This window comes from Vipera berus (assembly GCF_964194415.1).
Source record: "Vipera berus genome assembly, chromosome: 3".
Lineage (NCBI taxonomy): Eukaryota > Metazoa > Chordata > Lepidosauria > Squamata > Viperidae > Vipera > Vipera berus.
In genome coordinates, this window is record NC_138204.1 from 35,241,252 (window position 1) to 35,255,175 (window position 13,924).

A 13,924-nucleotide genomic window follows, 5' to 3' on the forward strand; every position below is an offset into this window, starting at 1 on the left:
GGAAGATCATATAGTGGCCGTGACTAGGGGGGCTTTCGCCCAGGTTCGCCTGGTGCGCCAGTTGCGGCCCTATCTGGACCGGGATGCCCTGTGTACGGTCACTCATGCGCTCGTGACCTCTCGCCTTGACTACTGTAATGCTCTCTACATGGGGCTTCCCTTGAAGACCACTCGGAGGCTCCAACTGGTACAGAATGCGGCCGCGAGAGTTGTCTTGGGAGTTTCCCGGTACTCCCATGTTACACCTTTGCTCCGCGAGCTGCATTGGCTGCCAGTTGTCTTCCGGGTGAGGTTCAAGGTCTTGGTCATGATCTTTAAGTCCTTACATGGCATGGGTCCGGGTTACCTCAGGGACCACCTGCTGCCGGCGTCAACTCCCCTCCGCCCTGTGCGTTCCCACAGAGAGGGCCTCCTCAGGGTGCCTCCGGTCAGGGAATGCCGACTGGTGGCCCCCAGGGGGAGGGCCTTCTCTGTGGGCGCTCCGGCATTATGGAACCTACTGCCGGTGGAGCTCCGGATGACATCAGACCTCCGAACCTTCCGTCGCGGCCTGAAGACCCACTTATTTGAATTAGCTGGTCTGGCCTGATGGGGGATTATGGGTTTTTAAATTGTTGTTTCTAGTATTGTATTATTGTTTTTTTAACTGGGCACTGGTTTAATCTCCTTTTAACTTTTGTATCGTTAAGCTTGTAAGCCGCCCTGAGTCTTCGGAGAAGGGCGGGATATAAATGGGATTAAAATAAAATAAATAAATAAATTTATATATGCCCTGTGAACCGCCCTGAGTCCCTAGGGAGAAGGGCGGTATACAAATCAAATAAAACCTAAAACCTAAACCTAATAACTAAATCTCATTGAACTTTTTCAAAGTTAATGGAGAACTAATAAGAACTATATTACCTACAATATTTAGTTAAGATGCAAGGAATGAATAAACATACATTTATCTAATTTATTTAATTCTGCAATTTAAAGATGATTAGTTTTAAAAACTGAACAGAATAACACTAAAGAAAAAAAAAAGAATTAAAAGAAAAACATAAATAACCAACTCCAAAGAAATGATTGAACAATGTGTAGCTAAGATGTCATGATGGCCGGGTGAGAAGCTACGAATCCAAGCCTGGCAGTGCAAGGCATTTTCTTTAGTTTATACCCTAAAGGAAGAAGGGTCCTGAGAAGAATACAGTTTGGGAATGGAAGGTCATGTTTGAGGAGGCTCAGAAATTTAATCTAGGAAAATCTCCCTCTACCCAGAGACAAAATTATGACTATATTTATAATCGGGGAAGGCAAGGTTTGTAACTATGTTCCAATATGAAGTGAACTTGTACATAACCAATTTTAAATTACTTAAGTAATAAAAAGTTACTATATCATGTTTTCTTCATTTTCCACATCTAGATACAATATCTCAGAAATGTATATAAGGGAGAAAAAGTAAATTTAAAATCAAAAAAGAGGTTGTTGGTGGCAATAGGATAAACAGATCCTCTGAGGACCTTCAAGAGTTAATAACACTGACTTTAATTTTGAAGAGAAAGATAATAGGAATAAAATTTTTAATTTACATTTTTGGTCTTTAAAGGGCTACAAGCCAAGCTGGACAATCATATTCGACTTTTATGTGAGTGTAGAGTGGGAAATGGAGGATTAAAGCAAAAAAATGGATGCCTTGTTACTCTGAAGTTTGAGGAGGAAAACACCCTATTCAATGAAATTGGTGATTTTGTTGCTGGACTTCAACAGTGCCATCAGTAGACACCCTGGAGATTGCAAAGCAGATTGTGGGAGGCACTGATAAAACTCAGCTTATCACCTGTCTACACTTTATATAGAGAACAGTGGGGTAATCTAAACATTTCGTGTAATTCCCAATATACAGTGGTATTTAAACTTTGTGAAGCCTTTTGAATGTTCAATGTTTTGGCATAAAAGTGGCCTAAAACATTATCTATTTTCCACAAACTCCTAAAACTTAGATAAAGAGTACACAAGTGAACAAATCAGCCAAAATGCTATACTTGTTCACTTATTTGTTGATGAGAATCATGCAAAGCTACATATTTGTGTATGGTAAAACTATGTAAACTTGCTTTAAGTAACTGGTGTGCCCTCCTTGGGCAACAATTGCAACTAAATGTTTCCAATAACTGTTAATCAGTCCTGCACATCAGTGTGGAAGTATTTTAGCCCATACCTCTACATAGAACAGTGTCAACTCAGGGATGCTGGTGGGCTTCCTTCCAAAACATTGACTTCTTTTTGCTTTAACCATTCTTTGATTGTACAATTTCTATGTTTTGGATTATTATCTTGTTGCATGACTGACTTTCTCTTGGTCGTGAATTTATGGATAATACCCTTATTTTCCTGTAGAATTTGCTAGTACAATTCAGAATTCCATAAATAATGGAGCCATCCTGGTTCAGAGGCAGCAAAACATGGCTGAATCATGATATGACCACCACCATCTTTCACAGATAGGATAAGGTTTCTATGTTGGAATGAAAGTTGCCTTTTTGCCAAACATAACGCATTTCATTCAAGCTAAAAAGTTCTATTTTGGTCTCATCTCTCCACAGAACATTGTTCCAATAGCCTTCTGGCTTATCAATGTAGCCTTTCACAAATTTTAGATAGGCAGCAATGTTCTTTTTAGAGACTAGTGGCTTTGTCCTTAGAATCCTGCTATGTACACCATTGTTTAGTATTCTCATATTCACCAATGCAAGGGAGGGCTTTAGTTCTTTAGATGTCACTCTTGGGTTCTTTGAGGTCTCCCAAAGTATTACACACTTTGCTCTTGGTGTGATCTTGGTTGTTTGTCCAGTCTTGAGAAGAGTAACTAAGTGTGAATTACCTCTATTTCTATCCGATCTACCTGATAATGGACTGCAGAGTCCAAACTCTTTGGAAATAATTTTGTTACCTTTTTCAGCCTGGCGAGCATCAACAATTGTTTTTCAAAGAGAATCTCCTTTGTTTGAGCCATGACACACTTTCATATGTTGTGAAGGTCAGACTTTGATACTGGTACCCAGAATTCTTTTCTTTAAATAAGGCAGGACGTCCTACACTCACCTGATTATCTTTCCATTGACTGAAATGCCTGACTCTCATTTCCCCTTCAAATGAACTGATAATCTTAGAGCTTTACACATTTTGCCAAACACAAATATAGTTTTCAACCATCTTTCTAATTAAACAAATGAATATGTGTGTTTTTTATTTGTTTAATTGGGTGATCTAGTTTCAGGATTTGTGTGGAGAATAGGTAACATTTTAGGTCATACATGCAAAACACTGAACATTTAAAAGGGTTCACAAACCTTTAAGCACCACTGTATCTATTAAACACTCATCTAAATTAATACAAAATCTGCTCCAAAGACAACTGGTCTTAGTTTAGTTTCAGACGATCATCAGTGGTGCTGAAGTAGCCTAAGAAATGTGGACAAACAAAAACTGCTGTTTTATTTAATCTGATTGGAATGTTTTACCTTATAAAGATGTATAAAAATTATTATAAGACAGTTTGAAATTTGCAATAGAAAACGATGCACCTGCAGAACCAGACGTAAAGAAGTATCTTTTCTTGTCACGTTGGAATTTTTATTTAAATACTGTATATTCTTACCTTTTACTTGGTAATGTAGTAGACGTTCTTATTAATTAGATTTCAGAAATTCTAAAATAAGATTATTTTATTTTAAATCATATAAAATCAGATTGACCAAAGTAATTTTGCTTCAGAGCCTGTCTATCCGAGAATGCCATCTGATAAGAACTAGGAAACTAGGAAATGGATATTTTTTTATTACAAACCTTATGCCCGACCATAGAGATCTACTCTTATCTCTTCTGTCTGAACTTTGGTTTCTCATCTAATCCAGGAGATGTTGTGAGTCCTCACCTGCCAGCAGATCTGGCAGCCAAGTCAGATGAATTGGTTGAGGGGAAACGGTTGCCTGGGGTCACATCGGAGTCTGTGGAAGGCTCTGAGGAGCAGGAAGACTCAGAGCTAGATGTGACACCAGGCCCATCTACTCACGCTCAGGCAGAGAGACAGCTGGGTTGGGGGCCTAAATTGAGCAAAGACGAAGAGCAGCTGGGGCCTGTTCCAGCTGCACAGATGTGCAGGGAAAAAAGGTGTGCAGGACAGCAGAAGACGGTGGGGCAGCTCTCCAAGAAAAGTAAAACTCCAAGAAGCCACGCCCTGGCTGGATTATAAAGAGGAGAGACGTGGGAGGGGCTGGTTGCCGAAGGCAAACGTTCGTGCTACGGCTTTGTGCTTCTTTCGTTGTATTTCTTGCCTCAGGATTCTTGGACATTTAACCAGGTTTATCGGCTTTATGTGTGTTTGAGTGACTTAAACCTTGACTATTCCGGCTGAGAACTCAAGAGACTAAATCTTGGTCGTTTCAATAGCTAAAGGACTGGTTGGAGTTTTGTTCCATATTTTTCCATGTGTAAAAATAAAAGGAGTTTATCTGATCAAGTCCTGACTTGTTCAATGCAAAGGGGTTTTTCCTCATTAGTAAGTGGTTAAGCAGTATTTGCGTAGGCTGGGACAGAACAGGAGAAGGACATGCTTTGAATGTTCAGATGCATTGGAAAACACAGAACTTTGAATTTTAAAAAATCTGTTATGATGCTGTTGAGAATTTATTATTTTAATAAGTTAATTTTTACTGAGGGTTTTTTGATACCCCCTATGTGCCTTTGGAAAAAGCCAGGAAGGAAGGAAGGAAGAATGGATGGATTACACAGAAGAGAAAATAGAAGAACAATGTATACTAAAATATAAAACAAAACAGAAAAACACCTACTGCTATGGTTGATCCATTTTTGCCAACTCCACCTGTGAAGATCACACCAAAGTAGTTTGTACAAGAGAATATGGTTCCTGCTACTGTACAAATAGCTGGAAGTATTTTCATGTGAATGTTTAACACTGGAATCTTAACGAGAAAGGAAAAATATTAAAAGTTTAAATATTTCATGTTAATTTTATTTTAGATTTCAAATGAACTCAATACATTCCACTTTTCTAAATCTGTATCCAGGAATTTTCTGGAACAGAAAATTTTCTGGAGTAAATTACCTTTCAGAATTTTTTTTATTTATAATGATTGAAATAATAGACCTATATGTGACTATTATTACCTAAGAAAAAAACAAGTAATAACTGACTAGAAGGACCAAACATTTGAATGCCTGTTTTGGCATAATCAGGAACCAAGATTTAATTAAGTTATAATAGATATTGTCCTTGAAGTAAGAAATGGCATAATAAAAATAATTGACTGCATACGTTCAGGGGAAAAAGCTGACTGAAATCACAGAAGAATGAGAAAAAGACCTTTGGATATACTCCAAAATTCTATGTCACAAACAGACACAAAGAAAAAAAAAGAGCTGCATGGGAATACAATAATGGATCCTTTTGCAGTACTCGGGACAGAACCAAACAGATGGCACTGATATGGAATGCTAGCACGCCTTGTTCCATGTAAGGATCTGATAGTCAGAACTACATTACTTGTAAGCATGATGATTAATGGATAATAATAATAATAATAATGGATGCTTCACCTATAATCCTTTTAAGGTTAAGGTTCCCCCGCACATGCATGCTAGTCGTTTCCAACTCTAGGAGCCAGTGCTCATCTCCGTTTCAAAACCGAAGAGCCAGCGCTTGTCCTAACCCACTGAGCCACCGCATCCCTAATAATCCTTTACATCATCCAATTATTGTTAATTTCACAAGAACAAGAATATTGCTTTATGTCACAGTACAGTAATATTAGCAATGGCTCTGTGGAGTTTTAGACCAGTCTGAAGATAACTAACCTATGCCCTTTTGCACACAAAACATGCATTTAGTCTTTATAGACTAAATAATGTCATGTGGAGAAATGTTTCCATTAGAGACTACAGACTTTAAATCATGCATGTGTTAAGATGAACAAAACAGAAGGGAGGCCACAATACATTGCAAACCTCTTTAAGAATATTCTAGGACTACAATGGCATGAAATGTAGTAAAGAAGGCTGCTATCCTCATTCCTCTCTGCTCTATTCAATTTGCTCCTCTTTTAACTGCAATAGTACCATTAGAACAAGTTTTGTGAAACCATCATGTAAACATAAAGTGATACAGAAAGAAAAGTAGAATGTTTGAGTACATATACTGATATATACAGTATTTCTCTTTATTTAGTACACCTAGCACTACGCCTTTTTTTACCCAATAACAAACAACTTAAGTAGCTAAGGGTACCAAATGAAAGAAATATTGTTTGAAATGATCATTTATGCAAGTTTAAAATAATTTTAGTTTTATTTGCTTTTACTGTAAAATACATTTTATAAGATCCACCAATTATTCATTTTCAATTTTAGATAACTCACAACAACATATGGAACAAACAATTGTTACAGATAAAACAACATGCTCAAGCATCTATGGCAGCCAAATTATCTTGTTAATTATTTCTTTAGCACTGTTTGAATTGCATTTATAGTATAAGAATTATATTAGTAGATTTATGCATGCTAATTGGAGATTCTTTGCAAGCTGTCCCGCTAAATTCATTGCTGAGTGTCGAGACAGGCATGCCTCTCCAAAGTTTGGAAGGGTTATTTTGCAGGTCTTTCCCCCCAAAAACTGGGAAAGAGCCTCAATGTTGCCTCAATATCCAGAACAGCAAGTTTGGAAAGGTGCTATCTAAGGAGGTACATAGCATTCCATGCATACATTGAACAGAACAGCTGGTTTCAGGTGTTCCATGCTTGAGCCAAACATACATGTTTCAAGTAATTTTGGGAACAAAATGGGCCTTTTTTGCTTTAGATACAAATTGTGATTGGTTGGGAGTGGAGTGAAGAAAAAACTAAGAATGTTAGCGGTGGCCAACGAGTGTGAAGACAGGTGGTAGAGACTGGAGGTGAAGCTGGTAAGATATGTCTCACTGAAGGCTACTGGAAAGAAAAAGAGTGAAAGGGGGCCAGCCCTTGCCATACTCACCCATCAAACACTCAGGGATCTCTCCAGATTTTGATTCATAACTAGAACAATCAAAATATTCTAGTTTTGTTTCTGCTGAACCATGGCTCACTGAAGTGATGCAGTGTCACCTTCAAATGATGCACAGCTCTACCAGTCTACCGTTTTTCAATTTAAGTGTCTGCAGTTTACTAATTTATGCTACTGAATTACCTAGTGTATTAGTAACCTGTTTAGACAACAGTCAAAATTATTTCTTATGGAAGAGATTTTGACTGAATGACAGCATTTTATGTTAAGAACTGTTGAAATACTTGCAGAATGTTATCAAAATATAATCTGAGACAATAGACATTTATTCTATTGGAAATGATAAAATCTTTCCAATAAAAATAAGAATAATATAAATATATAAGGGAATTAATTTCTCTAGAAGACTAAAAGATATAAGATACAGAGATAGACAAAATTACCATAGTTTGCCAAAATGTAGGTCCTCCAATCGCTGCCAGTAAATGCATGATTATTATGAAGACTTGCACTTCAGTCACATCAATTCTGATTAGGTACAAAAAAGCCAAAAAAGCAGAATTACTCAAAGCAATTTTAAATAATTTTGCAGGCAGAGTAGCTCTTGTTTATCATGCACGGTAAGAGAGAAAAAAATGAAACAAAGTAAAAAAAATTAAAGCAAAACATTTTTTAAAATAATGGAGCTCATTGGTTTCACAGTACAGAGCTATTATTTATTTTTATGTAGTTAATTTACACTATGTTCTTTTTTATTCAGTCTAAATTGCCATAGAGCACAAAGCTGATAGAGAACCAGCAATTCTTTAAATTTCTACAATGCTCTAGCTAGCTGGTTTTAAAATGTAAATGTGACTTTCTCATTGCATTGAATGATTGGTTACAAGAGAAACTTTCAGAATTTTCCTTCCGACCAATCCTTTGGTTGTATAGGAGTGTTTAGATTTTAGATTTAGATTTTATTAGATTTATTAGATTTATATACCGCCCTTTCCCGAAGGACTCAGGGCGGTTTACAGGGCATTTTAAAATCACATCAATATAAAATACAAAGTTAAAAGAGAATTAAAAGATTAAATTATCCCTGAAAATAAAACCCGTTAAAATTCTCAGTCTGGGTCAGAGAGCTCAAAGAGCCAAGTCTTCAGGTTCCGGCGGAATGAGCGTAGGTCAGGGGCAGTCCTGAGCTCCACGGGCAGCTGGTTCCAGAGGGTAGGCGCACCCACAGAAAAGGCCCTCTCCCTGGGTGTTATCCGCCGGCAATCTTTTACCGGCGGCACCCTGAGAAGACCCTCCCTCTGCGAGCGCACTGGACGAAGGGAACTTGATGCTGGCAGCAGGTGTTCCCTCAAATATCCCGGACCCAAGCCATTTAGGGCTTTATAGGTCATCACCAGCACTTTGAATCTCACCCGGAGGGCAACCGGAAGCCAATGCAGCTCACGGAGTAGAGGTGTTACATGGGAGTATCGGGAAACCCCCATCACAACTCGCACAGCCGCATTCTGCACCAGTTGTAGTCTCCGAATGGTCCTCAAGGGCAGCCCCATGTAGAGAGCATTGCAATAGTCTAAACGGGAGGTCACGAGCGCATGAGTGACTGTGCGTAGGGCATCTCGGTCCAGGTAGGGTCGCAACTGGCGGACCAGGCGAACCTGGGCAAAAGCTCCCCTGGTCACGGTGTTGCTAAGATTATTAGAAGTTTTATTTCTTTCAAACAATGAAAAGCAGTTGTAGAAATTTAAACCTTGCCCACCAGTCAAAAGAATCTAGATAGAAAACTTTTAAGAATAATAATGAATTCAACTATCTTTCTCCTTTCCTTGTGGTTTAATCTGCAAATATCTGAAACTAGATTTATTTTTTTATACTGCTGATTTTAGTGAACTGACTCGTGATTCATGCTAAATCAAGATTGACTATGTGAGGCCATAATCACAATTTCAAATCATAGTTTTAAGTTGGTGTATGAATCATCACATCATACTCTCTGTCTATTCCTAGTTTGTTTGTTCTATGGAAAGCTCTTCCTCAAAAATGTACAATTTTTTTTCAGACAAAGAACTACAGTTGCCCTTTGGAAGCTGTCCTTTAAACATAGGTAGAATCAGGATAATGGAACAGGTAAAAGTAGTATAAAGAGCAAATTTTATTTAATGTACATTAATCAAATACAGTCACAAAATAATTGGGGAATTCCATGCAGGCCTCAAGCTATGCTCTGCAATACTTCACCTTCATTGGTGTCCCATATTCCTCTCACCAGTGATGTACATTTTGTTATGTCATATGTATATTGCTATTTCCTTCTATAATATAGATAGGATAGTAAGTGTCTGTATGATAGTCTGCAAGATTTATTTGAATTCTTCTTCCCCAAATATACAAGCTCTCATTTATATTTTGCACTACAAAAAACATATCTGAACTGCAGCTATTGCAAATATCTTTTAATCTGTTATTAAAAGAATTAACATTTCTAATGTCAATAAACCAAGGAATTTGAAAATTCCTTCTGTGTGAAGTTTTCCTTTTCAAAACCAATATTATTAGAAATTTATTTCTTTATTGAACTTTTATGCCACCCATCTTGTCAAAGCAACAGTCACACAATTAAAATACAACATAACCTATTAAAACAATAAATAAGAACCATACATTTAAAATTCCATTAATCAAGATGGAGGGGGAGGGAACAAAGTGTGCAGGAGAAAGAGATGAGATCTGACTAATCCATTAACCACCTCCAAGATGCCACTCCCCCACTGGCGCCCTTTGTCAGCTGGTAGAACCAGGGCTTCAAGCCTTTTTGGAAGGCCAGAAGGGAGAGCGAAGATCTCACCTTGGACTGGGTACGAAGTTCCAGAGGGTGGGTGCCCCAGCAGAAAAGGGTCTTCTCCTGGACCCCACCAGCTGAAATTCCTTGACCAATGGGATCTGCAACATGCCTCTTCTGCCAGCGCAGGTGGGGCGGACTAATCCCATTGGGATGAGCTAGTTCCTCAGATAACCTGGACCTATGCAATGAAGGGCTTTAAAGATGATAATCAACACTTTGAATTGGACCCAGAAACAAACCAGCAATCAGTGCAGCTCATGGAACAGTAGTGTAATGTGGGCCACCCTGGGTCTCGAAGAACTGCAGCTGATTCTGCACCGGCGGAAGCTTCTGGATACTCTTCAAGGGTAGACCAATGTAGAACATGTTTCAACAGTCCAAATCAGAGCTAACAAGGGCTTGAGTGACTGAGTGCAGGGACTCCCAATCCAGGAAAGGGTGCAACTGGTATACAATATGAGGTTGCACAAAGGGTCTCCTAGCCACAATTGCTACCTCCTCATTCAGCAGGAGTTGTGAGTCCAAGAGACCCCCCAAATTGTGCACCAGGTCAGTCTGCAGTGGTGCAACCCCATCCAGAACTAAAGATATTAAAGTCTTGGAATCCAGAGTGCCATGCATCCAAAGTCAGTCTTACCAAGTACAGCCAAAGTTCTTTTCCGCCATCTAGATCTCCATAGCCTCCAAACACTGCAAGAGGGCAGTGACAGCATCACTTGCGTCACCCTGGATGGAGATGTGGAGTTGAGTATCATCAGCTTACTGATGGTACCTTATCCATGGTGGTGGATGATCTCACAATGTTAAATAGGAGCAGAGAAAGTACTGAAACCTGTGGAACACCACAAAGCAGCAGCTGTGGACTAGCCCTCCCACTGCCCATCAACTCAGACTGGAAATCAATTCTGGGGAAAGGAATCAAAACCAGGGCAAAGCTGCGCAGCCCAGCCCCAAAGGCCATAGTCAGCTCCAAAGGATACCATGGTCAGTGGTATCTAAGGCTGCTGAAAGGTCAGGGAGACTAGGATGCATGCACTATCCCTATCCTACTCTCACCAAAGATCATTAACAAGTGTGACCAATGCTGTTTCTGTCTCATAACTGGACCTGAATCCTGACTGGAAGGGGTCCAGAAAATCCGCTTCATCCAGGACCCTCTGAAATTTTCATACAACCATCTTTTCTATCATCTTCCCCAAAAAGGAAAGTTGGGAGACTGGATGGAAATTGTCTCTTGACAGGATCAAGTGATGTTTCTTCAGGAGGGCGAACTAAGGCCTTCATGAAAAGTCCCAGAAACATCCTCTGCTGCAGTGAGGAAGTTATCATAGTTGCTTGTCACCATTCAGAAGGCTTTCACCAGCCAGGAGGGACAGGGAGCTAACTTATTTGCTTGCAATGACAGCATCAAGGACCCTGCCCATTCATCAGGTCCAACAATAATAAACTGCTCCCAGACAGCTGGGCAAGACCTTTCCCCAGGCATCCCTAATGGACCAGCACCACATATGGGTTCCAATTGGGAATGAATCCAAATGACTTTGTCCATTAAGTGATGCACAAATTCCTCTGCACAGCCCTGAAGATGATCACCTGAACCCCCTTGTTCCTAGAGTAGGGCTTTTCAACCAGTGGTACGGGTACCACCTGTGGTACATTGGCACCTGGCAGGTGGTACGCGACCATACTAGAAAAGTGGTTGCGGGGGAGGGGAATGAGCTGAACCGATGGCAGCACCGCACAAGCCTGACCGAGAGATGGCTGGAGCTGCAGGGCTGTCAGGGCTCAGCGAAAGCGCCAGGATCAGTGCTTCTTCGGGGCTGTCAGGGCTCAGTGAAAGTGCCAGGATCAGCGCCAGGCTCCAGCTGGAGCTTGGCGCTGATCCTGGTGCTTCTGCTGAACCCAGAAGATGCGCCAATCAGCTGGAATGTTGCAGCATCTCCAGGGTCTTGTGATTTACATTCAGATGCTTGGCAACTGATTCATATTTATGGTCACAGTGTCTCAGAGTCATGTGAAGTGACCAAAACCTGCAGCAACCATCCAGCAGAGGGGGGGGAGAATAAAAACCAAACACCCCCTACCCCACCCTCGCTGCCAATCCTCAACAGAAATGCTCACAACAATGGAAACCTTGGACAGGAGGAAGAGCGCCACCAGGTGGGCAGGCATGTGTCTTGCTTAGCTGTGGCTTGGGGGGCCCTTTTTCAGTGGCATTGTAACTTCGAACAGTCCTTTTATTTGGTCATCAAGTTTTTGACACCTTGCTAGGTGACTGTTGGTACTTGGAGATTGCCATATCCTAAAGGTGGTACAATGAGTGAAAAAGTTGAAAAGCCCTGTCCTAGAGGGACTGGGTTATTCTGAACAGGGTCATTGGACGACACTCTGCAGATGCAATAAGAGCAAGAAATAATGTAATTTTGCCACTCTTACTGCCATGAGGTAGGCCTTAATAGCAGCTCTAAGTTGTGTACAATCGGATTCATACCTTGTTTTCCTCCAGAGATGTTCTACTAGTCTCTTAGCCCTTTTCAGAACCTGCAGCTCTTCTATGAACCATGGAGAGTGTAGGGTCAAGAGAGGCCACATAGGCACAATTCTATTCAAAACCTTGGCTGCCCTTTGGTTCCAGGATGTAATCAGAGCTTTGGCAGAACCATGCAACAAGGCCCTGGGATATTCCTCAGTTCACTCTGGAACTCATTTGCATTCATCGGTGGGAAAGAAATGAATTCAAGGAATAAATATATTTGCTTACATAAAATTATATTTATATCAGCATGTCCCATTAGCACTGTTAAAAACCATTTTTGTGATGGACATCACAAAAGAACAGAAAAATTAGCACAACTAAAAGTTCAAATATTTATTCCTACTATTTTAGAAAGGAGAGTTGGATGACAGAATTTTAACTTAGAAGACAAACCTAGCAGACAACTTTGTCTCCCAAAAAGTAGAGAAGGGAACTAGGGGATTAGCCATATTGGATTTAATTCTCACTAACAGAGATGAAATGATAAAAGGTGTTGAAGCCACAGGAACCTTGGGGGGAAGTGATCATGCAATATTGGAATTCAACATTCTGGAAGCACAAGCAATAGAACATAGTCAAACTAGAGTCTTGGACTTTAAAAGAGCTAATTTCAATAAACTTAGAGAGAGCTTGGGAAGGATTCCATGGATGAGAATCCTAAAGGGGAAAAGAAGCGTGGGAAATTTTGAAAAGTGAGATAATAAAGGCCCAGTCTAGCACAATACCAACAAAGAAGAAAAATAACAGCTCTCAAAAGAAACCAGCATGGCTGCATAAAGAACTCTCTGATAAATTGAAAGATAAAAAGGACAAGTATAAAAAGTGGAAAGAGGGGCACATAACTAAGGCAGAATATCAGCAAATAGCCTGTGCCTACAAAGATGAAGTGAGGAAAGCTAGGGCTCAAAATGAACTAAGGCTTGCGACCAAAGTCAAAAATAACAAAAAAAAGTTTCTTTCAACATGTAAAAAACAAGAAAAAAGTTAAGGAAAGATGGGTCCATAAGTGCGGGAAAGTGGCAACAAGGTGACAAGCAACAGGGAGAAAGCAGAACTATTTAACTCAGTTTTTTTGCATCTGTCTTTACACAAAGGGAAAAAACAGTCCAACCTATCAAAAACAGTGCCATAAAAAACAGAATAAACACAAGTTAAGATAGGCAAGAAAATGGTAAGTGAGCACCTGTCCAATCTAGACGAGTTCAAATCACCAGGACCAGATGGATTACACCCCAAGGTTTTCAAGGAACTGGCAGATGTGATCTCAGAACCACTGAACTATATTTTTCAAAGATCCTGGAGCACTGGGGAACTACCAGAGGACTGGAAGAGAGCTGATGTAGTTCCCATCTTCAAAAAGGGGAAAAAAATAGATACAGGAAACTACAGACCTATCAGCCTGACCTCAATACCTGGGAAGATTCTGGAAAAGATAATCAAACAACGAATCAGAGAACACCTTGATGCAAACAAAGTCATTACTAAAAGCCAACATGGGTTTGTC

General features: G+C 39.9%; 1 protein-coding gene across 2 annotated transcripts in view; it reads right to left on the reverse strand.

Moving 5' to 3' along the window:
- CEPT1 (choline/ethanolamine phosphotransferase 1) overlaps positions 1 to 13,924 on the reverse strand; it is a 58,656-nt gene that overhangs the window by 24,861 nt on the left and 19,871 nt on the right. For both annotated transcript variants that reach the window (XM_081324097.1, XM_081324096.1), the window contains exons 5-6: positions 7,489 to 7,573; positions 4,836 to 4,967 (exon numbers count right to left, since the gene is read on the reverse strand). In XM_081324097.1, the coding sequence (XP_081180223.1) occupies positions 4,836 to 4,967; positions 7,489 to 7,573 (217 nt within the window). The remainder of the gene's footprint in view (positions 1 to 4,835; positions 4,968 to 7,488; positions 7,574 to 13,924) is intronic.